The sequence below is a fragment of the Urocitellus parryii genome, chromosome 8 (genome assembly GCF_045843805.1).
Source record: "Urocitellus parryii isolate mUroPar1 chromosome 8, mUroPar1.hap1, whole genome shotgun sequence".
In the NCBI taxonomy this organism is placed as follows: Eukaryota; Metazoa; Chordata; class Mammalia; order Rodentia; family Sciuridae; genus Urocitellus; species Urocitellus parryii.
Genome location: NC_135538.1, coordinates 109,735,902 through 109,759,274, shown reverse-complemented (window position 1 = coordinate 109,759,274; position 23,373 = coordinate 109,735,902). Strand labels below are relative to the sequence as shown.

General features: G+C 43.1%; 1 protein-coding gene across 1 annotated transcript; it reads right to left on the bottom strand.

The window, feature by feature from the left end:
- Positions 1-8,865: 8,865 nt before the first annotated feature.
- Positions 8,866-21,897, bottom strand: LOC113179117 (trem-like transcript 4 protein). The gene is made up of 5 exons (XM_077801496.1): positions 21,837-21,897; positions 21,311-21,655; positions 19,464-19,521; positions 13,571-13,703; positions 8,866-8,898 (listed from the first exon to the last, which is right to left on the bottom strand). Exons 1-5 carry the CDS (start codon positions 21,895-21,897, stop codon positions 8,866-8,868), a joined length of 630 nt encoding a protein of 209 aa, XP_077657622.1.
- Positions 21,898-23,373: the final 1,476 nt, after the last annotated feature.

Below are 23,373 nucleotides of genomic sequence, written 5' to 3'. Positions count from 1 at the left end.
GCTCCATCCAGATGGGCAGTCAGAGGCCCAGCAAGGGGCCAGGGCACCTGGGGGATCCAAGGTGAGGGCCCAGGCCAACGCAGGACGTGCCACCTGGGTCTAACCAGGGAAGGACCTTGGGTTCTAAAAGTGAAGTTGCCCATTTAGGGAAGTGAGGGAGTGTGGGACCCACTGCCACCAGCAGACCGCAGGGGCCCAAGGAGCCTATCGCAAGAGCGGCACTGGTGACTGTTTCCGCCCTCTTCCTTAGAACTTGAAGCAGGTGTGGCTGCTCCACCCAGTTGGGGGCCCCCAACCCCGGGAGGGCTCACTGAATCAGACAGCTCGGCTGCCCTCCCTGGGTTTTCCCCGGAAACCATTCCCTGGAAAGTCTCCTAATCAGAGACAGGAGATCCAGGCAGAGGCTGCTGCGAGGATTCTGGATCCTCTGGTACAGACTTTCCCGGAATCCTCCAGGCTGGGACGCAGGGACAGAGACCTCTGGCTGAACCCTAGACACACATTCACGAAGAGCTCTTGCACATTCACTTACACTTACTCTCTTGCCCACTCCCGTTCACTCGCTCATTCATTCATTGCAACAACAACAACAACAAAAAAGTTTGTTCCGTGGCCCCACCTCTCCTCGCAGACTCCACCCGCATGTCATTTCTGTTCACTGGTGCAAATAACCTCTTCAGGCTCACGTGCCATCTTATTTTTGTCATGGGGAGGAAATGATGCAAATTGTAAGATTCAGAGAAGAACATTTGGGTTTGGGAAAAGGTTCCTGTGGTCTGATGCATGAGTGTGCACGTTCTCTCTCTCTCTCTCTCTCTCTCTCTCTCTCTCTCTCTCTCTCTCTCTCTCTCACACACACACACACACACACACACACACACACACACGCTGCCTCTCCTCCTGTCTCTCTTCCTCTCTCTGCCTCTACTCCAGTAATCTCTACTCACCCACCAGCTCTCTCTAGACCCCCCACTCCCTCTTGCAGGCTTCCTAAAGACACCGCAAGGCTTCCCCTCAGCCTCCTCCTTTCCAAACTGCCCACCCCACAGCCCCTTCCTCCCCTGTCCTTTCCCTGCCAGCACACAGGCAGGCCCCCACAGCTTCCTGCCCCCGCCCTATCTGGCCTCCACAGGCGCCTGGCTCCAGATGAAATGACCCAGCATTTGGCCCATGACCCCACCCTTCACTTTGTCTCCCAGAAAGAGAACCAAAAGGATCGGCTCTGACATCCTGTAGCCATGTCATCTGCTCTGCTGGGTTGCAGGGACCAAGGTGGACCCCCAGGATCATGTGTCCTCCAGGTACCCACCCGAGCCACCTTGCTTCTCCTTACATGGAACTCAGCAGCAAGTCTCCAGCTTGCATGGCCCGAGTCTTAACCTGAGCTTGAACCCCCAGATCCCAAACCAAAGAATTTTTGTTTTTGCTGACTGTAAACTTTTACTGTCTGTTAACGCTCTCATTTATTAATCCATTTATTCTTCCAACCTCATTGCTGTTCCTGGGGTTAGGCACTGCGGGTATGGGAAGGAGATTCAGTTGTCACTTCAAACCTCCTGGCTAACAGGAGATGTGTTGTATTTTCCTTACACATCCTGCCCTTCCCAATACCTTTGCCAAGTCCTCAGACCCCTGGTTCAGAGGTTGTCTTTATCTCCAACACACATGCTGTTTTCCTTCCATCAGGACAAGTGGCTTCAGGAGTGGGGGATGTCACTAAGCCCCTAAGTCCTGCTCTGAGTAGGACATGGTGACAAGTGTGACCCTGGGGGGTAGTTGTAAGTATTTATCAAAATCTCTAGAAGTTTGTATACATTAGATGTCTGTGCACAAAATAATTTAACACAGCATTATTTTTTCTTTATATTTATTTTTCTGATCAAAAAATGTAAGGTCTAATATTATTATTAGAATATATAAATATAAAATAATCTTCATTCTTTTCAAGGGAAACTTCTTAGAGTTGGACAAACCCATAGGACTCATATCCACTACCACGGTTGAGATAGAAAAGAGTCCCATCACCCCCAGAAGTTTCCCGGTGCCCCTCGAAAGCCAGCCCCTCAGGCCCGGGCCAACACTGATCTGGTGCGTTTTTTCATACAGTTTTTTTCTTCTGTGGAATGAAAATCATATAGTTTTCTTTAGATGAAATCCAATATATAACTTTATGGATCATATTTTCATCATATCAAAGAAATCTTTATTTAACCCAAGGTCACAAAGCTTTTTAACAGCTTTTTGAGATAAAATTCATATAATATGAAATTGACCCCTTGAGAGTGTACAGTTCTAATTTTTCAGGGACTTCTGGCAAGATGGCTTAGCAGAGGTGCCAGACAGCTTCCCACCCACAAAGAGGGACCTCAGCAAAGAATCAACAGCTTCTATCTGACAAGAACATTTAGAGGAGAACACTGGAGTGTCGTTCGGATAAAATGGAGAAGCTGTGGATCGTGGCCTTATAAAGAAGGGAGGGAAGTGCCTTGTGTCTTCGGGAGGACCCCAGCGGTCCCCACTGATGCCACAGACACCTGAGGTTTCGCCCCTGGGAAGTCCTGCAGCCCCGAGCCCAGCAGGGGAGCTGACATGAGTGTCCACCTCTCCATTGCCCCAGAGAGGGAGCCCAGTCCATGCTGCACCTTCTTTCAACCTGGCAGATGCTGCATGGCGCCATTTTGAGGCCACCCCCACCCCACCCTCCGCCCACCGCCCTAGCCCCGCTGCATGCCCCACACCACTCCCACTCTGGGCCTGGTGGAAGAGCTCCACCCCACGCAACCCTCAGGATCTGACCGGTGCCCTGGGCCCACCAGAGCGGCTCTGCCCCCACCCAGCCCCCAGAAACTGATGGGTGCCCCATACCCACAGCAAAACACACCATGCCAGAGCCACAGGCACACCCACGCCCACAGGCATCACTGATTTCAGAGGAGAAGCGGAAGGAGGACTAAACCACCATGCCCACCCAGAACTGCCACCAACGTAGCCTCCTCAGCAGCACCCAAGACACATCTCCAGGGAAAAGTCTCACTCCGACCTATGGTTTTGGTAAGTGTACCCCAAAGACCTATGAGTCAAGGCTTGATCTCCAGCCTGTGGTGCCCCCGGAAGGTGGTGGGACCTCTAAGAGGTGGGGCCTGGTCCCTGAGGTATACTCTCAAAGGGGATATTGAGACCCAGGCCCTTCCTCTGTTTTTTCCCTTCCCAGCCACCATGATGTGAGCAACTTCTTCTGCCACACACTCTCCACCATGATGTATTGACTTGACACAGGCCCAAAGGCAACAGGGACAAGTGATGAAGTTTCAAATCCTCTGAAACTGTGAGCCAAAATAAACCTTTCCTCCTTATAAGTTGTTTCTCTCCAGTATTTTGTCACAGTGATGGAAATCTGATTAATACACATACCAAAAACAAAAATAAAAAAACATCCTAAAAAACTGGTAGAGACAAGTAAGCCACCAGATATGCAAATATCAACTAAAAGATGTCCAGATTACACAGCCACATCAATGTTTATAGCAGCACAATTCACAATAGCTAGACTGTGGAACCAACCTAGATGCCCTTCAATAGACGAATAGATTTTAAAAATGTGGCATTTATACACAATGGAATATTACTCAGCACTAAAAAATAACAAGATCATGGCATTTTCAGGGAAATGGATGGCATTAGAGCAGATTATGCTAAGTTAGTCAATCCCTAAAAAACAAATACTGAATGTCTTCTCTGATATAAGGGGGGTGACTCAAAATGGGATAGGGAGGAAGAGCATGAGAAGAAGACTACCACTAAATAGGGAAGAGAAGTGAGAGGGAAAAGGAAGGAGAAGAGGAGTTGCACGGAAGATGGAAGGAGAACCTCATTGTTATACAGAATACATGTATGATGTTGTGATGAGAAAAAGAAAAAAAAGTGTGTCACATTAGATTGGATAGAGAGAAAGGATGGGAGGGGAGGGGAGGGGAAGGGGGGATAGGAAGGGCAGCAGAATAGAATAGACAATATGATTGCTGTATGTATATAGGTGACTCTATGACCAGTGTGATTTTGCAATCTGTACAATCAGAAAAATAAGAAATTATACCCCAGTTGTTTCAAATGTAAGAATTGCCAAGATCGTTGTAATGTCATGTGTAGCTAAGAAAGAAAGAAAGAAATATGTCCAGATTAAGAAAAAGCAAGCTAACATGACTCCTCCAAAGAAAGGCAATAATTTTCTAGCAATAGATCGCCCCTCCCCCAAAAAAAGAAATTGGAAAAAAATGTTTGAAAAATAATTCAAAATAATAATTCCAAGGAAATGCAATAAGATATAAGAGAATCAGACAATTCAATAAAGTTCATGATCTGAAAGAAAAATTAGTAAAGACATATGTATTATAAAAATGAACTAAACAGACATCTTGGAGCTGAAGAACTCAGTAAATGAAATGAAAGTATGATTGAAAAGCTCAACAAGAGACTACATCAAGCAAAAGGGAGAATTTCTGAACTTGAAGACTGGTCTTTAAAATAACGCCAGTCAGACAAATAAATAAATGATAGACGAAGAAAGCCTACCAAGATTCTCCAACAATATTAAGCAAACATTCACATTATAGGAGAAGGCATAGAATTATAGGGGAAGGGCATGAAAATTAATGAGACTTATTTTGTGACCAAATATATTTTCACAAGAAACTTTAGGGAAAAGGTATAGAAAAATGATTTAACAAAATAATGACTGAAATTTTCCCAAATCCTGAGATAGAGAAATCCAGATCCAAGAATCCCAAAGGACCCCAAATAGATTTGATCGAGAAATATTCTCTCCAAGGCATATTAAAATCAAACTGTCAAAATTCTAGGATATTGACATTCTAAAAACAAAACCCAAAAATCAGAGATAAAATTATACATTAGACCAAATGGACCTCACAGACATTTATAGAACATTTTATCCAACAGCTATAGAATAGACATTTTTCTCATCATATTCTCCAGGGGAAAAAAAAACACATATATTAGGTCATAAAATTAGTCTCAACTTTCTTTTTTTGAAAAACTGAAATCATACCATGTATCTTCTCTGAAAACAGTGGAACAAAACTAGAAATCACAACAAGAGGAACTTGAAATTGTACAAATATATAGAAATTGTTTTTGAGTGATCAATAGGTTAACAAAGAAAAGGAAAATTTAAAATGTCTTGAAGCAAAATAGAAACACAACATACCCAAACCTACAGGACACAGCAAAAACAGCACTATGTGGAAGTTTATAGCAATAAGCACCTACACCAAAAAATAAAAAATAAAAAGATTTCAAATAAACAACAATGCAATTCAAGGAACTGGAAAAGTAAAAACAAACTCAAAATTAGTATCAGGAAAGAAACAACAATGATCAGAGCAGAAATAAATGAAATAAAGACGTTAAAACAATACAAAAACAAGAGTAGGTTTTTCTTGAAAAAAGATAAACAAAATTTTAAAATATTTTTGATAAACTTACCAAGAAAAAAAAAGAGACAAGACCCAAATAAATAAAATCAGAGATGAAAAAGAAGACTTTATGACCAATACCACAGAAGTACCAAGGACCTTAAGGGTTGCTATGAACAACATAATCCCATAAATTAGAAAATATAGAAGAAATGGATAAGTCTCAGACACACAACCTTCCAAAATTGGATCCTAAAGGTATAGAAAACCTGAATGAGGTTGTATGACAAGTAACAAGATCGAATCAGTAATAAAAAGGCTCTCAACAGGATATGGAGAAAAGAGAACAAGTTTACACAGTTGGTGCTATTGCAAACTAGTCCAACCGCTATGGACATCAGTATAGAGGATCCTCAAAGACTAGACATGGAACCACCACGTGACCCAGCTATACCACTCCTCAGTATTTATCCCAAAGAATTAACATCATCACACTCCAGTGATACATGCATAGATGAATGGATTTTAAAATGTGATATATAGATATATATAGATAGATAGATATAGATATATAGAGAGAATATACTTACGTATATATACACATATATACATATATAATGGAATTTTATTCATTCATAAAAATGAAATTATGTCATTTGCAAGAAAATGGATGGAACTAGAGAACATTATGTTAAGCAAAATACACCAAACTCAAAAGGTTAAGAGACCTGTGTTTTTTCTCATATGTGGAAGCCAGAAAGGAAAAGGAAAAGAGGGGCTGGGGTTGTGGCTCAAATGTGTGAGGCACTGGGTTTGATTCTCAGCACCACATATAAATAAATGAATAAAATAAAGGTCCATCAACTACTAAAAAAATTTTTTAAAGAAAGAAAAAGAAAAGGAAAGGTGGGGTGGGGGGTGTCTCATGAACATTAAAGGGAGATCAGTAGAGGAAAGGGACCAAGGGTGGAGGGAGGTAGGGAGGAGGAGGAGAATTGAAGTAACAATTGGCCAAATTATATTGTGTATTGTGTGCATATGAATATGTCATAACAAATCCCATCAGCATGTACAAATATAATGCACCAATAAAAAAAATGTGAAGCCAGGTGCAGAGGTGCATGCCTATAATCCCAGTGGCTTGGGAGCCCATGGCAGGAGGGTCACGAGTTCAAAGGCAGCCTCAGCAACTTAATGAGGTCCTAAGCTACTCAGTGAGTCCCTATCTCCAAATAAAAAACAAAAAGCTGGTTATGGGTTCAGTGGTTAAATATCTCTGGGTTCCATCTCTGGTACAAAAAAAAAAAAAAATTGGAAAGAAGTCTCTCAACAAATTGCACAAGTCAGTAGTTCTTAGTATATTCACTAAGGTGTACAACCATCACCATGATCCAATGTTATTTTATTTACTTATTATTCTTCTATTTTGCATTTTTTTTTTTTTTTGGAACTAGAGATTGAACCCAGGGGCGCTTAACCACTGAGCCACATCCCTAGATCTTTTTATTTTTTTTTTTTTTATTTTGAGCCAGGATCTCACCAAATTGCTTAGGGCCTCACTAAATTGCTGAGGCTGGCTTTGAACTTGAGATTCTCCTGCCTTAGCCTCCTAAGCCACTGAGATTATAGACAGGAGCCACAACACCAGTCCTCCAATTTTAGAACATTTTTATCACCCCTAAAACAAGCCCCAGGTCCATCAAGCAGTAACACTGTGTATTGGTTTCCTATTCCTGAGAATGGGATGGCATGAAAGTGATTTATGATCTCAAAAGTTCTGGAGGCAATAAATCTAAAACCAGTATCCCTATACCAAGATTAAAGTGACAGGTGGGCGGTCCCTCCAGAGCTCTAGGGGAGAATCATTCCTGTCTCTTCTAGCTTCCAGCGGCTGCAATCCTTCCTCAGCATGGGACTCCATGATTCTAATCTTCAAAGCACACAGCTTCACACCTCTGCCCCATCTTCATATCTCCTCTGAATCTCCCTCTGAAATCTCCCTCGCCTCCTCTAAGCAGGACACACACAATTGCGTTTGTTTCCTATCCACATAATCCAGAATAATCTCCCCATCTCAAGATCCTTAACTTGTCTAGAGTGGTGGCACATGTGTACTCCCAGAGCTGAGGCAGGAGGGTCACAGGTTCAAAGCCAGCCTCAGTAACTTACGAAGACCCCTGTCTCAAAATTTTAAAAATCTTAAAAAACAGCTGGGGATGTGGCCCAGTGATAAAGCGCCTCTGGCTAAGATCCTTAACAACATCAGCCTGTGATATTACCACACAGGTGATATTCACAGCCTCCAGAGATAAGGACACAGATAACATTACAGGGCCATTTTTCTGTTTATGACATTCCCCATTCCTGCAGACCTAGGCAGCCACCAATCTACTTTCTTTATTTCTTTTTTTTTTTAATAGATTCACCTCTTCTTAACATTTCATGAAAACATAACTTAACAATGTATGTTCCTTGTGACTGGCTTCTCTCATTGAGCAAAATGTTTTTAAGGTTTCTCTATTTGCTGGACCAGTTATATAAACACTTCCTTTTAATGGCTGGGTCATAGTCCATTATGTGAGGATATTTTGTTTGTTTGTTCATTTATCAGTTGCCGGACATTTGATTTATTTCCATTCTTGAGCTATATGAGCATGTGCTCCTATAAGCACTTGTGAACAACTTTTTGTGTGGACATGTGTTTTCATTCTTTGCTGTATAGCCAAGAGTCACATGACAACTCTATGTTTACCACTTTGAGAAAAAGAAAAGAGTTTTCCAAACTGATGGCACCATTTTCCACTCTGACCAGCAATGTATCAGGGGTCTAATTTCTCCATAACCTTTCTAACATGTGCATCGTCTGTCCTTTTGTTGACAGTCATCCTGGTAGATGTGCAATACTAGCTTTTTGTTATTATTTGCACTCAATTAATAAGTACTGATGCTGAATAGCTTCGTGTACTTATTGCTTATTTGTATATCTTTGGAGAAATGTCTATTCAAATTTATTGCTCCCCTTACCCTCGCCCTACTGGTGTTGAACCATGCCTTCCAGCATGGTAGGCATGTCCCCTACCACTGAGCAACATCTCTAACGCTTTTAAATTTTATTTTGAGACAAGGTCCTGCCAAGTTTCCCAGGCTGGCCTAGAAGATGTGCTTCTCCTGCCTCAGCCTCCTGAGTAGCTGGGACTGCAGACATGGGCTCCCATGCCCGGTCCATTGCTCATTTTTAAATCGATTATTTTTATTTTCAGCCCTTGGGGGGAAAAAAGTGGTGGCCCATCAGTCTGGGTTCCATTCTTTCACGTGGGAAACTCACTGTAGTTCACAATAGTGCTATTTTGAAGATATTTTCTGACTTCAGTTCTCAGGAGTTTAATTATAGTGTGTGATGTTGTGGATTTATTTGGGCTTATTCTACTAGAGGCTAAACCAGGGTCTGAGATCGGTAAGCGTCTATCTGTTGCCAAATACGGGAAGTTTTAAGGCATTTCTTTGAGTATTTTTCAGTCCTAATCTGGCTCTCCACTCTTTCTGGATCCCATGTGGCCTCTTGTGACTATCCTACAAATCGCTGAGGTTATGTTCATTTTTTTTTCTCTCCTTCTACTTTTTTCTCTTGTTTCAGATTGGATCAGTTTTATTGGTCTATTTTCAAGTTCACTAATTCTACCCTCAGTCATTTCCACTCTCCTATGAAGCCCATCTAATAAGCTTTGCACTTTTCGTTTATATATATTTTAGTTCCCCAATTTCCTTCTGTTACTGTTATCGATTTCTAATTGAACTCTAAAAATCTCTTTTCAACATTTCTTTGTTCTGTTTTGGTTTGGGGTTTATTCTTCCTTTATAGCGATTTTATGATATAGGGTTTTTATAGTTTTGACTTTGTCAAATCTCTCTGCCTTTTGTCCCTATGGTTCCTGCCTCTCTTCTATGCATTCCTGAGTTTTATACAGTTATTTCTTTCTTCTTTGATATCTTCTTATTTAACATGTACCTCTTTAATCAATTTGAAGTTTTTTTTTATATATTAGGGAGTGAAAAGGGGATAAAATTTGATGTTTTTCCAATAGTTAGACACGCTCCTTTTCCATTTATTAAGTAAATCGTTGCTTTGGATGGCTGTCTTTGTGATCTACTGAGTGTATCTACAAATTTGGACTGCTTTTGGCAAGTTTTCCACCTTTATTCACTTCTAGGGCTTCCTTAGGCAGTGAAACCTTTTATTCTTTTGGTACTGGGGCCAAAATCCAGGGAGTGCTTTACCACTGAGTTACGTTCCCAGCCCTTTTTAATTTTTTTTTTAATGTTATTGTTAGACAGGGTCTTGGTAAGCTGGTGAGGCTAGCCTCAAATTTACCATCCTGCTGCCTCAGCCTCCTGAACTGCTGGGATTACAGGCATGTGCCACACTTGGCTGGCAAGGCAGTGAAATCTATAGTGATTCACTGATCCTCAGGAACCAAGGGAATAAAAGATAATAGCTTGAGAAAAACTACCAAGTGCTATAAAAAAAGAGATAACAATGTGAACAAATAGGGTTTTTTTTTTCTCTTTTCTTTTTTTTTTTTTTTTTTTTTTTTTTCAATACTGGGAATTGAACCCAGGGCCTGTGCATGCTGGGCAAGCTACTCTACCAGCAAATATCTTATAGAGAACAAATTGAGCTATCTGCTACAGAGGAAACCAAAATCATGAGAAAATGAAAAAGTAAGCACAATCAATATTCTCAGAAAAAGAACAAACATGAACAAGAAATTATGAAAAACAAATTAGAGATATTGATTATGAAAAGGAAAATTGTTGAAATAGGAAATTCATAAATGCAATGACCCACAGGAAGAAAAACTGGGGATGGAAAGATAAAGTCAAGGAACACTCCCCAGAGACAGTGGGAAGGAAGAAAGTGATGGGCAAATGTAAGGGAAATTTAAATTATGGAGAATAGGATCAGAAATGTCAGAAGTTCCAGAGGAAGGGAAAAAAAAGAGTACATAAAGGGGAGGAACTACTTCACAAATGATACTAAAATTAATAATACAGAATTAAAGAAATATATGACATTTAATGTATAACATATTTAATGTATTCAGAGAATTCCAAATAGGATGAATAATTAAATACCCCACATTAAGACACTTTGTAATAATTTCAAAGGAAAAAAATCATAAAAGTTTCCAGAGAGATAAAATGAATCAATTAAGACCAAGAAAAATAAAATGAATATCAGAATTTTCCCTAACAACATTAGAGCTAAAAAGAAGATACGTAATGTAAGAAGTAATAATATGTGGAAAATCTTAAATAAAAATAACACTTTTAGATGTTAAGACATGGAACTTACCACAAGTTTGAAAATGGTAGTGAAAAGAATTAAGACAATTTTGAGGCCACAGATGGAAAGGTAAAAAGTTACAAAGTGTATCTCTTAGCATCTGAATTCATAAAAGGTGTATTTTTATTTATTTCTCTTTTATCCCTTTGCTAAAGTTCTTTAAGTGATTCTCATTATTTCTGTACTGTGTAATTTGTCCCAATTTGTATAAATTTAATAAATCAAGGAAGGATTAAGTTCAGCAATATACAACTGAAAATCAGAGTGGTAGATTTAGTGCATGAGTGCTTATGTTTATGTATTACTTTTTAAAAAAATTTTTTTTAAGTTGTCGATAGACATAAAATACCTTTATTTTATTTTTATGTGGTGCTGAGGATCGAACCCAGTGCCTCACACGTGCAAGGCATGCACTCTACCACTGAGCCACAGCCCCAGCCCCTATATATTACTTTTATTATCAAATTTCCAACAAAGCATAGAAGTAGAGATAGCATACATCTAACCCCTACGGACCATCGCTAGCTACATTTATTCTCATTTCCCACTTGTTTTTCCCCTGCAAGACCAAGCCATAGGTGGTGCTAAGTACTTCAGAGACTCACAAAAAAGCACATATTTTCTAGTTACCTAGATTTGTGGTTGAGGCAACAAAGCTGGCAGTATTAATTAGATGTCTGAGATTCTGCAACTCAGTTGATCCCACCTGGGTATAAATCCTGAAGGAAGTTTTACATGAGAGAATAGGATGAAGGCGGTCCATCACAGGATTGTTTGCAACACGGAAAAGCAAAGGAAGAACTGCACATGAGCCAGGCATGGTGGCACACGCCTGTAATCCCAGTGGCTCGGGAGGCTGAGGCAGGTGGATTGCGAGTTCAAATTCAACCTCAGCACCAGTGAGGTGCTAAGCAACTCAGTGAGACCCTGTCTCTAAATAAAATACAAAATAGGGCTGGGGATGTGGCTCAGTAGTCAAGTGCCCCTGAGTTCAATCCCTTGTAACCTGCCCTTCCAAAACAAAACTGCACATGTCCAGTGGATGGACACCCATCTGGCATGCACAAGGAGGGACGCATTCCATAGAATAAGCTGCAGCACTGAAAATCAGTGCCTGGGTATTGGAAGCACCCAGCCACCAGTGAAACCAGCACGTGAAAAGGGAGTAACACAATTGCTTTTGTGCAAGTTAAAAAATACAGTCACAGGAAAAAAAATACTGCATATTTTACATGCATTCAAAATCAAGTTTCCATCCCAAATGCATCAGAAGGGTTGCCTTGGTGGGGAGGCAGGTGAAATAGGAAACGGAGTAAAAGAATAAATTAAACAAATGAAGCAAAAATGGTATCTGCACAGATAGGTGATGGTCATGTGGTGTGAGCCAAGCTACGGATGAGGAAACTTCTATACTTGACACCCCAAAACAGAAGGAAAAGGAGATGCATTGTGTTTCATATCCTGTGCTCTCTGGATGGTGTCCTTGTCCACGGCTGGCATTCAGGTGGCATGCAGTAGCTGTTCATGGAGGACACGCATCCTGAGTGGCCAGTGCCCAGGCTATGCTGTATGTTAAATGTTTGAGCTATGACGTTGGCCTTGTGTTGCTCTATGGATGGTATTTTGTTTGTAGGGCTTGGTTTTCTCTTTCAGGCTACGAGAATTCCTCACAGGACCAACAACAGAATATCAGACCCTGGTGGCCAGATCTTCTTTGTGGATGAATATTTGGGCTCCCATTGGGGGAGATTTTGGGCATTTTAATTGTGTCTGAGTTTTTTGTTCAACTTCTAGGACTTCTTCAGTTTCCAGTCTGCAGATACCAGCCTTTGAAGTTTCAATTTTATGATTTATGTTTAAATCATTCTATCTCATTTAAGATACCTGGGTGGGAGGAGAGGAAGCCGAGGGAGACAGGTGTGCCATCTTGCTCAGTCACCACGAGACATTTCAACCCAAGGGTTTGATCCAAGATCCAGAGGAAGCAAACAGCTCTCCCAGTATCAGAGTCCACAAAGCATCCTGAGGCCCAGCTGGGCAAGGAGACTGAAGGAGGGAGTCGTGGGAGAGGAGGAGCCCATGTGGAGGAGGGGAAGATCTTATCGGGGGGCCTTGCACAGAGTGGGAGGCAGATAAACTTCCCGAGGGTGGTCAGCTTTGGGGGAAGGTCAGAGCCAGGAAAATGGATCGTAAAGTGCTCAAATCCAAGGTGAGGGTCACCCCTGATGAATTCAGTGACTGGAAGTTTTCTCCTGCTGGCTTTTTCTCACAGAGCTGTGGTGTTCCTGATGGGAGCGTCCAGGAGGGGCCCAGGGGAAGGGAATAGGTATTGTTCCTGTATCCAGAGATGTGGCTGAATGGACCCAAAGTTCTGGGGCCTGGGCTGGGCTAGCAGAATCAGAGACCCCCATCATTACTGTCCCAGCAATGTCCTACGACCCTGAGAAAGAAGGTGAGGAAGAAACTCATAAATTAAAGTGAATCCTTCCCTACCCCTCTTCGTGACCCGTTCCCTGATTTCCAATCCTTCTGCCTTTCTCCCTTCTACCCGCCTCCAGCCCTCCTCTTCCTTCCCCCAATGCCTCCAATATTCTCTGCTCTTCTCCCTCTGAAGACAGAGACTGGGGCAGAGCCAGGGCAGAGCACAAAGCCTCTCTCGTTCCTTGAGTTTCATTCTTTAAGAAATAATGAGTATTTCAATTAGACTCAGCTATGACTTTCCCCGGCCATCTTCTTCCATTGGACAGAAGCTGGCCCGGCTCCACGGCCACCCAACCAAACCCAGCTCACTCACCCGGGGTCGCCAGAAGCTCAGGAGCACACACAGGATGAAGAGCACCAGGCCCTTGGCCAGGAGGAGTCCACACTGCACGGGGAGCAGGAGCTCAGGGGACGCAGAGCCAGGGAAGGAGGGAGAGTCTGACTCCCTGGAGGAGGGGAAAGGAGGAGAGAACATGGGCAGGGCGTCCTTGTCCCTCTGTCCCTGAGCTAGGATCCCTGTGGCTAGAGCCTAATTAGGTGCATAGGGATCCACCCTGAACTCACTGTGAAGGAACAAAGGACTCCTGGGTGCAGACAGGAGCCACAGGGGTCTCTGAGCTGCAGAGTAGTCCTGGTCACAGGAAACTCAGGCTTATTGGATGGAAGGAAAGAGAAGAGCCAGGGGTCAAAGCTCAGCTGGTGGGATCCAGAGAGCCAGGGGAGCGGGCAGGCTCCTTAACCAGGTCAGACAGGCAGGGCCAATAGGAGGGCCCAGAAACAAGAGGCAATGTGGCCAGACCACAAAGGCAGACTGCTGGGAGGAGGCAGTCCCCAGAATCAGAGCTCATGGGCCAGTGCAGGGTCCATGGAGAGGGACTCTTGGGACCCAGACATCAGGGGGCCTGAGTCGTTGCCTTATCTCTGATCCTAAGTGGCTGGTCAGGCCCTGGGCAGTCTCCGGGCCTCATTTCCTCAGCTGTGATATTTTGCCTGATCTCAGAGATGCTCTGCGTCCGCCCTGGCCTGGGTGGGGCTGCCTGGGAGACAGGAGCACTTCTGCTTCGCTTCGCAGCACGGCCTCAGCCTCCCTGGGGCCACATCTCTTGCAACACCCAGTACTTCACAGGGTCCTTACTTTGCCAGTTGAAAGGTGCAAGATGGCAAGTTCTGGTTGACGTTTCTTGAATGTTTTAACAAGTGTGGACATCACTGTATGCCTACTGCCGTTCCCTCTTTAACAAATGCCTTTAATGTGCTTAGCCATTTTCCTTGGGGATGCCCGTCTTTTCCCTGTGGGTCAGTACCAGCTCTTTGTATATTATAGACACTATTACCCCATTCGTTTGAGACATTTTTAATTAATGTTTTTCCCAGTCTGTTATCTGCTTGAGAAGTTTTCTCATGATGTTTTTCCATTGAATAATTGATTCCTCATTTTTGCCTTATAGTTTGTGCTTTTAATTTTTTTCCTAGATCCCAATTTTTTATTTTTATTTTTTGATTGACATGTAATAGTTGTATACATTTATGAAGTACAATGTGATGTTTTGATTCATGTATATATCGGGTAGTGATTTAAAGCTTTGTATAGAAGTCCTTCCTCACCTCTAGATCACCCAAATATTCATCTGCAGTATTTTTTTTCTATTAACTTAATCATTTCACTTTTCATGTATATGCAACTGGAATCCATCCAGACTTCGTCTTTGATGTGGGTTGGAATCTACCTTTTTGTTCATTTTTTTTTTCATTTTTAAATAGATTTTGCCAGTTATTTCAAGGATGTTTTCCAAATAATGGGCCCTTTGCTCCATTGGTTTGTGTCACCTCCTTATTTTAAGTATGTTCCCTTTATATAGGCAGATCTGTCTGGAATTCTTTAGCCATTTATCAGTTCTGATCCAAGCACTGTGCTGCTATTAATAGTATCACTGTATTTTGCAGGATAGAGCCTGTTCTCCATTTTTGCATTCTCATGGTAGACTTAAGCAAGTCCTGTATCTTTATGTTTCCGTATAATTTTAGAGAAAATTTATCAAGTTCTTTTTAAAAATTAAACTAAAGTTGAGTTTGGAGTCACACTTATGGACTTTTTTAATTTGGGAGAAATTGAAATCTTTGTAATATTATTGTCTCACTCAAGATCATGTGTTATTTCTCTTCACTCCGATCACCCACATCATTTATTAGCAATCAAAGATTGTTCCCCAAAGAGACCTTGGTTAAATTAATTCTCTATAGAAAGTTTAAAGGTTTTATTTCTGAAATGAATAGAATCTTTTTTTTTTTTTTTTTTTTTTTTGGTACCAGGGATTGAACCCAAGGGTGCTTAACCACTGAGCTACATCCCCAGCGCGCCCCCCCCCCCCCGCCTTTTTTTAAATTTTGAGATAGGGTCTCACTAAGTAGCTTAGGGCCTCATTAAATTGCTGAGGCTGGCTTTTAACCTGTGATGCTCCTGCCTTGGCCTTCCAAACAGCTGGGATTATGGTATGCATCACGGCACCAGCTAGTATCTTATTTTGATTAGATTTCTCTAAGATTTTTTTTTTTTCTTAGAATTACTTTTGATTTGGGTCAGTTGGTCTTACGTCTGGCAGCCTCTTTCATGAAATCTAATAGTTTATTGATTCTCCCTATTTCTAGGTTAGACGATTTCATCATCTATCTGCATATTTGACAGTTTTGACACTTCTCTAATCTCTTTCCTCTTACCTATCCTCCTTTCCTGGGAGCAGTGGCCAGGACCTCTAATACTATACTAAACATTAGTGGCATCTATAAAAATCCTTTATTTGCATTTATACTTTCTCTACTCAGTAACATTTATTATAGTCATAAAATACAATGACCAAGTTTTATCTTTCTATTTCTATTAAGAGTTTTCCTCAAGAATATGTTGAACCTTTTCAGCCTGGCACAGTGACACACACCTGTAATCCCAGCGGCTCGGAGGCTGAGGCAGGAGGATTGCAGGTTCAAAGCCAGCCTCAGCAAAGGCAAGGTGCTAAGCAACTCAGTGAGACCCTATCTCTAAATAAAATGTAAAATAAGGCTGGGGATGTGGTTCAGTGTTTGAGTTCCCCTAAGTTCAGTCCCCAGTACCCGCCTCCAAAAAAAGAATATGTTAAACCTTTCCTAAGGCCTTTTCAACATTAGTTGATCTTTTCCCTAGAGTTTACTAATTTGGTTCATCTACATTGATAGATTTTCTAAAGTTGAACAATCCTTTCAGTCCTGGAATAAACCCCACCTGATCATAATCTACATATTCTTTTTCATTACATTATTGAATTCACTTAGCAATGATTATCTTGATTTTGATTTTATGTTCACGGTGAACCGATAGTTTGATTTCTTCTATTTCCTGTAACCAGTTTTAATATTAAGATGACACTAGCATCTTCAAATGTTCTGAGCAGGCTTGGCTTCTTTTCTATTTTCTGCAACATCCTGTATAAAATATAAATCAAGTGTTTCTTAAAAGTCTGGTGATATCTACGAAATCATCTCAAATTTTCTTTGAAGACTATTTATCTAACGTTTCAGATTTTTTTCATATGCGCTGATCTACTCAAATCTACTTTTTATTGTGTTACCCTTAGACTATTATAAATTAGAAATCTGTCTGCTCCTAGGATTTCAAACAAGAATTTATTCATTAAAATATCTTTGTAGGGGCTGGGGATGTGGCTCAAGTGGTAGCGCGCTCGCCTGGCATGCGTGTGGCCCAGGTTCGATCCTCAGCACCACATACCAACAAAGATGTTGTGTCCGCCGAGAACTAAAAAATAAAATATTAAAAATTCTCTTTCTCTCTCCTCTCTCACTCTCTCTTTAAAAAAAAATATCTTTGTAGACTGTGTAGTTATTTTCTTTTTTCTTCTCTTTGTTGTTTATTTTTATTTTTTATCATATGCAGAAATGTTGTATGTATATATAGTAATATATAGTAATAAGTATATCCTATATATCTTTGTATCATAATATTTTACCTTAAATTCTATTTTCATTAATATTAATATTATAATTAATATTAAGATTACCACAATATTTTATTTCATGTAAGCCAACTTTTTAAAAGCTTTTAGAATCTTTTCTTTTGTAAGTATATGTCTTACAGATAATATATTGGTGGGATTTTTTTTTAATTTAAGAGCCTGACAATCTGTGTCCTTATTTTGTAAGTTTAGCCCACTTACATTTATATTAGAACATATTTCTGCCTTCTTATTTCATTGTTTTTCCATTTAGTGTGATTTTTTTTAAGTTGATTTTCTACTTTCCTTTGGATGGAGTGTCATTTTGCTGGTTTGAAGGGTCAACATTCTCCGATTGCAACCTTGAACTTGTGACTATCTCTACATTTTGCCTCTTCTGAGACAAGTAGGTAACGTCCCCCGGGGCCTCCTGGTCTCCCTGCCTCACCCCATGTCAACCTTGTCAGGAATAGTATTTTTAGTTGTCACGGATGTAGTTTCCCTTCCTCTTTATTTTGGTTCTCGTTGCCTTCTTTAAGAGCGAGAGGCAGGGAGGGAAGGAAGGAACTTTACCAACGTGCTTGGTCACACTTCCTCACCTCTTGCGGCTTCTCTGGATTTGGGTTCTTGTCTAAATTTTAGAGTACTTCCTCCGAGAGCGTTTTCAGTGGGGATCTTTGTGTGTGGCAAACCTTCTCGGATGGTGGAAGTCCCGAAGTTTCTGACTTCACACTGGAATGACGGTTGGGCTGGATGCAAAATCCTAAATCCAATGTTCTTTCTTCGATATTTAAAAAACATTACTCAATGGTCTTCTTACATCCTGTTTTCCTCTTAGGAAGTCTGGTGTGAATCTAATACTTGTTCCTTTGTCGGTGATCAGAATTTTCTGGTTTTGATGCTCTCCCATTTCACATAATGCATCTAGAGGTGTGGGTCTGTCTGTGAGCATGTCTCCTACTTTCAACCTCAGATCTCTCTTTTTTCTATGATTCTGAGAAATTTATATTCATTCTTTCTTCAAATATTTCTCCCTTTCCATCTTGTCTTACTCACAGATCTACTTTTTATTGTGTTACTCTTAGACACTACTCACAGTGCTTAATGCCTACATGTTAGTACGTCTATTTTTCTCCTTCATGTCTCTTAATTTCTCTTTGATTGTTTTTTTTTAATCTTCCCATCCTTTCCAAAAGCTTCCTGTGAAAATTCCTCAACTTTTCTCCAACTCCAACTCAACCCCAACTCTAACTCACTCTCCAGAATAGTATTGCCATTTAGCTTTTTTTGATGGCTCTTGTTCTTGATTTGCAGTTTATGTCTTCTCCTACCCCTTGAGGTGGATTGATCATATTTACTGAGAGTCGTTGAATTGTTGGTTCCTGCAGTTGTGCTTTGGATGGGTTTTATTGTTGGGTGTGTTAGCCCTCTTGTAAAGTTGAAATTCTAAACTGACAAATTATTTGGGCTTGTGAATTCAGATTCTTTGGGGGTTCTCAGATATTCAGCCTTGTAGAGAACTGAAAGCTAAATCCTTTAGCTTGGTAAGTTTCAAAAGTGCGAGGGCTAAGCCCCAGAACACAGGGCCTCGGGCACCCCCGTTTGCTGCTATTCTTGCCCTCTGGTTAGGGTTTCACCTTTGAACTCGCTAGGCAATGCATCTTAATTCATCATCCTTCCGTCTTGGAGTTTGGAGGAGGAGGGGAGGGCTAGGGAGTCAGTGTTTACAGGTGATTGATTATTTCCATCAATCTCTTATGCTTTCGCTGTGCCTCAAGGTCCCCCAGGGCACCTGAGACCTAGGCTGTGACAGCCTATATCTCAGTGAAGGGACACCCATGGCAAGGGTCAAGAGCAGAATTTTAAAATGATCTTTTCACCTTTTGCTAGCTGATATGTCTAGCCACCACTGCCCCCAGGATGTAGCCACTGTCCATATCCACCATCGACACACACACCAACACAGCCTCCAGTTCCTGCTTTGAGGGGTTCATTTTATCTCGTTCCAGAAATCCATGTTTAACTGTCATTTCTGCAGTTTCCCCAAAGTTAATGACCTGCCGCCTTCTCTCCATTCCTCTCTACCAACGGTGCATCTGGGTCTTGGGAACTCCTCTGCAGGAGGAGAATTCTTGGGTCTCCTCTCCCTGGTTCCAAAGACACAAGAGCTCTCTCCCTGGTCACCTTTTCCCAGGACTTTCCCTCCCAGCGAGACCCTGGACTTACCCCTGCTCAGAGCCGTTGACGGAAGGGCTGGGGGTTCCCTCCGGAGAAGTGATCAGAGCTAAAGAGGACACAAAGAAGATGGTGTCTTCTCAGAGGACCAGAATTGTGGGTGAGATGAGATCCTAAGAACCGTCAGAGGACACAGAGAAGGGACAGAACCAGCTTCTCAGGGTCCCTCAGGGCAGGAGTAACTGGGCCTGAGATCTTTTTTTTTTTAATTGACATTTAAAAACATACAAATTTATGGAGTGCCTCGTGATGTTTCAATACATGTGTACAGTGTATAATGTTCAAAATCAAAGTCTACTCCTCAGACACTTATCATTTCTTTATAGTGAAAACATTCAAAATCCTTTCCTTTAGCTTTGTTTTAAAACAGTGCATTATCATTGTCTACTGTCACCCTATTGTGTAATAGAACACCAAAACTTCCTTCTCCTAACGATAACTTAATATCCATTAGTCAGAGTTCTCCCACCCTCCTTCCCCATAGTCTCTCCGGCCTCTGGGAACCACCTCTCTCTCAACTTCCATCCGATGAACTTTTTAATAATCCACATATGAATGAGATCGTATAGTACTTGTCTCCCTCTGCCTGATTATTTCACTTAAAATAATAGCCTCCAGTTACATCTACATTGCAAATGACAGGATTTTGTCCTTTTCGTGGCCAAATAGTATTTCATTATGTATATGTACCACATTGTCTTTATCCAATCATCAGTTAATAGACCCTTAGTTTGTTTCCATTTCTTAGCTATTTTGAATAGTGCTACAGTAAACATGGGAGTTCAGATGTTTCTTTGAAAGACTGATTTAATTTCCTTTGCATATGTAGCAAGTAGTGGGATTGCTGGACTGTATGGAAGTTCTATTTTTTAATTTATTTTTTAGTTTTAGGTGGATACAATATCTTTATTTTATTTTTATGTGGTGCTGATTATTGAACCCAGTGCCTCCCAGGGGCTAGGCAAGCACTCTACCACTTGAATTTCCCCTGAGTATTTTTTTCTTTTTTTCTTTTTGGCCATTTATGTCTTCCATGAGGGAGGAAAAATGTCTATGTGAACAGATCCTAAAATCTTTAAAACCACTGAAGTCAAATCCAAAGGGGAAGAGTCTCTGCACAGGCTAGTGGGAAGTGAGGGGCGGGGCTGGGACACACAGGTGCAGGTCTCCCAGTGCGAGACTCCCTCCAGGGGCACCCAATCTGTCATGGAAGAACACGGCTATTTCCATGAGTGGGTCAGCTAGTGCGTGTTGATATCCCTGTGTCTTAATCCCTGAATCCACCAGCCCAGACCCCCCGGAGGGTGGAGCACCTGCCTGGTCCCTCCTTCCCTGAATTGGAGGCTCTCTAAGTTGCCTGGTCATCCCTCTTCCTTCCCCTGGCTGAGACCCCACACCTACCTGTCATTGCAGAGGAGACGGAGGCTATAAAGAAAAGGTAGAGGTCAGCGTGGGAGCCCAGAAGGGAAATGAGTTCTGGCCCCAAGCTGTTGAGGGGAACGAGGGGCCCAGAGATGGTTCTTTGGGACCCCTTAGGCCAGCAGTGACCTGCACTCAGGTCTGCCCACCCCAGCTGTTGATGTGCCTGTGTAGGAGAGTCAGAAAGACACCCCAGGCTCCTGTCGCTCAAGCCCTGGACGTGCCTTCCCCCAGCTGGGTCCAGGACTGGCAGGGAGACCAGAGATGCAAACCCAGCTCTGGGGACAGGGCTCCTTGCTCCCCCAGAGCAGAGCAGAAGGCCTGTCAGGAATGGGGGTGACAGAGGCATGGGACAGGGGTTAGAAACCTTCCCCCCAGGTCCCTGGGGGAGGGGGCGTTTCCTGGAGAAAAGGGCTCACCTGGAGACACCACCAGGGTGATGTTCCTGAAGGTGTCGATCAGGTTCTCGGACGAGTTGAAGCTTCCGCACAAGTAGACACCCCAGTCTTCCTCCCTCAACTGAGTCATGGTGACAATGAAGAAGCCAGCCTCAGGGTGGTCCCAGATTGTGTGCTGAGCCTTCTCAACTGCTGTCAGAGGCTGGGAGGTGGTGACCAGCCTGGTGCACCTGCCAGGAGACCTCTGCCGACACCAGGTCTTCTGCACATAGGGCCCTTCCTGGGGCGAGGACCGGCACTGCACCACCAGGGTTCCTCCCACCACTTGACGGAGCTCCTCAGGTGTGACCGTCAGTCCCCAGGAGCCTAGAGGAGGAGACCTCCGTCAGATCCCTGGCCAGACCCCACCACTCATGCCGAGGCCCGGGAAAGGGGAGAGGATAGGACATCTGCACTCAGAGCATGTCCCCAGAGCCAGTCCTGTGGTCACAGAGCCAGCCCGCTACCAGCCCCACCCTTGTCCTTTGCTCACCACCTCCCACCTCACCTGGGACCAGCAGCACCAGGGCCACAGGGTGCATGAGCAGGCGCAGACCTTCCCACGCCATGCCACCCACCCTGTCCCTGTTGGTGGAGGAGAAGAGAATCGGGAGGCCTCTGTGGAGAGGGAGTCAGAAGTTAAAGCTGACCCTGCTCAGCATCTCTGGGCTGGACACACTGAAAGGTCAGTGCCTTGATTGGGGAAGTTATTGGCCTGGGAAGGCGGGTTCTGTGGGCACAGGGGCCTAGCCTGGATTGGGGGCCACCAACGGCAGAGTCTGTCTCTGGGCCTCCATACCTCAGTCCTGCCCCTGAGGATCCGCCCTCTTGTGACCCAACTTCTTGTGCCTGCTGGCTCCACACCCTCCACTCCCTCTCGCCCCTGCGCTCTGGCTGGAAGGAGGTCTGAGAAGGCTGAGAAAACCGTGAATGAAGAGGCACTTCCTCTTGTCTCTCTGTGCTCCCTATAACTGGTCAGGGCCCTTGGAGCCATGCCCATAGTCCTGGTCATGTCCCCAGAGCAATATGGTGACCTCATCCCAGGCACAGTGGGGTAATGGTATGTTTTCACGGTAAGTTTTGGGAGGTACAGACTTCCATTCCAGGAGGTGTAAGTATGGTCCCTGGAAAGTGGGGAGGCAGGGAGCTGGGAGGAAAGGGACACCGAGAAAGGATCATCAGACAAGGGCCTGGGTCCCTTGCAGGAAGAGAGCAGGCAGGAGGCTCAGGACCATCTCAATCAGTGTTGGTCCGGTAACTACCTGAGTGGCCAGGAGGCTGAGGCAGGAGGATGGCAAATTCAAAGCCAGCCTCAGCAACTTAGTGAAGCCCTAAGCAACTCAGTGAGACCCTGTCTCTCAATAAAATATATAAAAGGGCTGGGAAAGTCGCTCAGTGGTTAAGGGCCCCTGGGCTCATTCCCCAGTACCAAAATAAATAAATAAATGCCTGAAGGAAAAAATGAAGCCCAACTGGGAACTATGGAGCCACAGGAGGAAGTAATATTGGATTAGAGTCCAGAGTATAAAGTGGATGACCCTGCGTCCAGACTGGTGTCAACAAGAGCTCCACGATGGTCTGAATGTAGTTCCCCCCAAATTCATGTGGAATGCTAATCCCGCATGGATTAGCTGCTCCTGGTGAAGGGTCCTCAGGGCCCCTCTCCAGCCTCTTCCCTCATGCTGTGGAGGCTGAGCTTAGAGCAGGGCAGTGATCTTACAGCTCAGCTGGATCTTCGAACCTCGTCTTTGAACCCACACCCAGCATTTTGCCCTCTACCAAGCAGCCCCCTTCCACCCCAAATATGGTACCTCAAAATATGCCCTTTTGACACACGGGATTCCTGGTAACTGAAGGCAATTAAAAATCTACAGCTGCAGGAATTGTTCTCGGCCCTCCCTTTAGCTGCCTAGGAGCAGGGCATCAAATCTCCTTTGTCAAGGTGTCCCCTTGTTTTGGAGGAAAGATTTATCTTGGCTCTTGATTTCAGAGGTTCATGGTCAATGGCGCCATCTCTTTGGTTCTGAAGGGGGGGGCGGAGCCTC

Bases quoted from the DNA above. Each gene is read 5' to 3' on its own strand.
- LOC113179117 (XM_077801496.1), bottom strand. From the start codon at position 21,897: ATGGCGTGGGAAGGTCTGCGCCTGCTCATGCACCCTGTGGCCCTGGTG. The intron at 19,522-21,310 runs GTGAGCCCTTTT...TGTCCTCTTTAG, and splicing joins CACCCTGGTGGTGTCTCCAG to CTCTGATCACTTCTCCGGAG. The intron at 8,899-13,570 runs GTGAGTGAGCTG...ATTTGGCAACAG, and splicing joins TGAGCTTCTGGCGACCCCGG to ATAGACGCTTACCGATCTCA.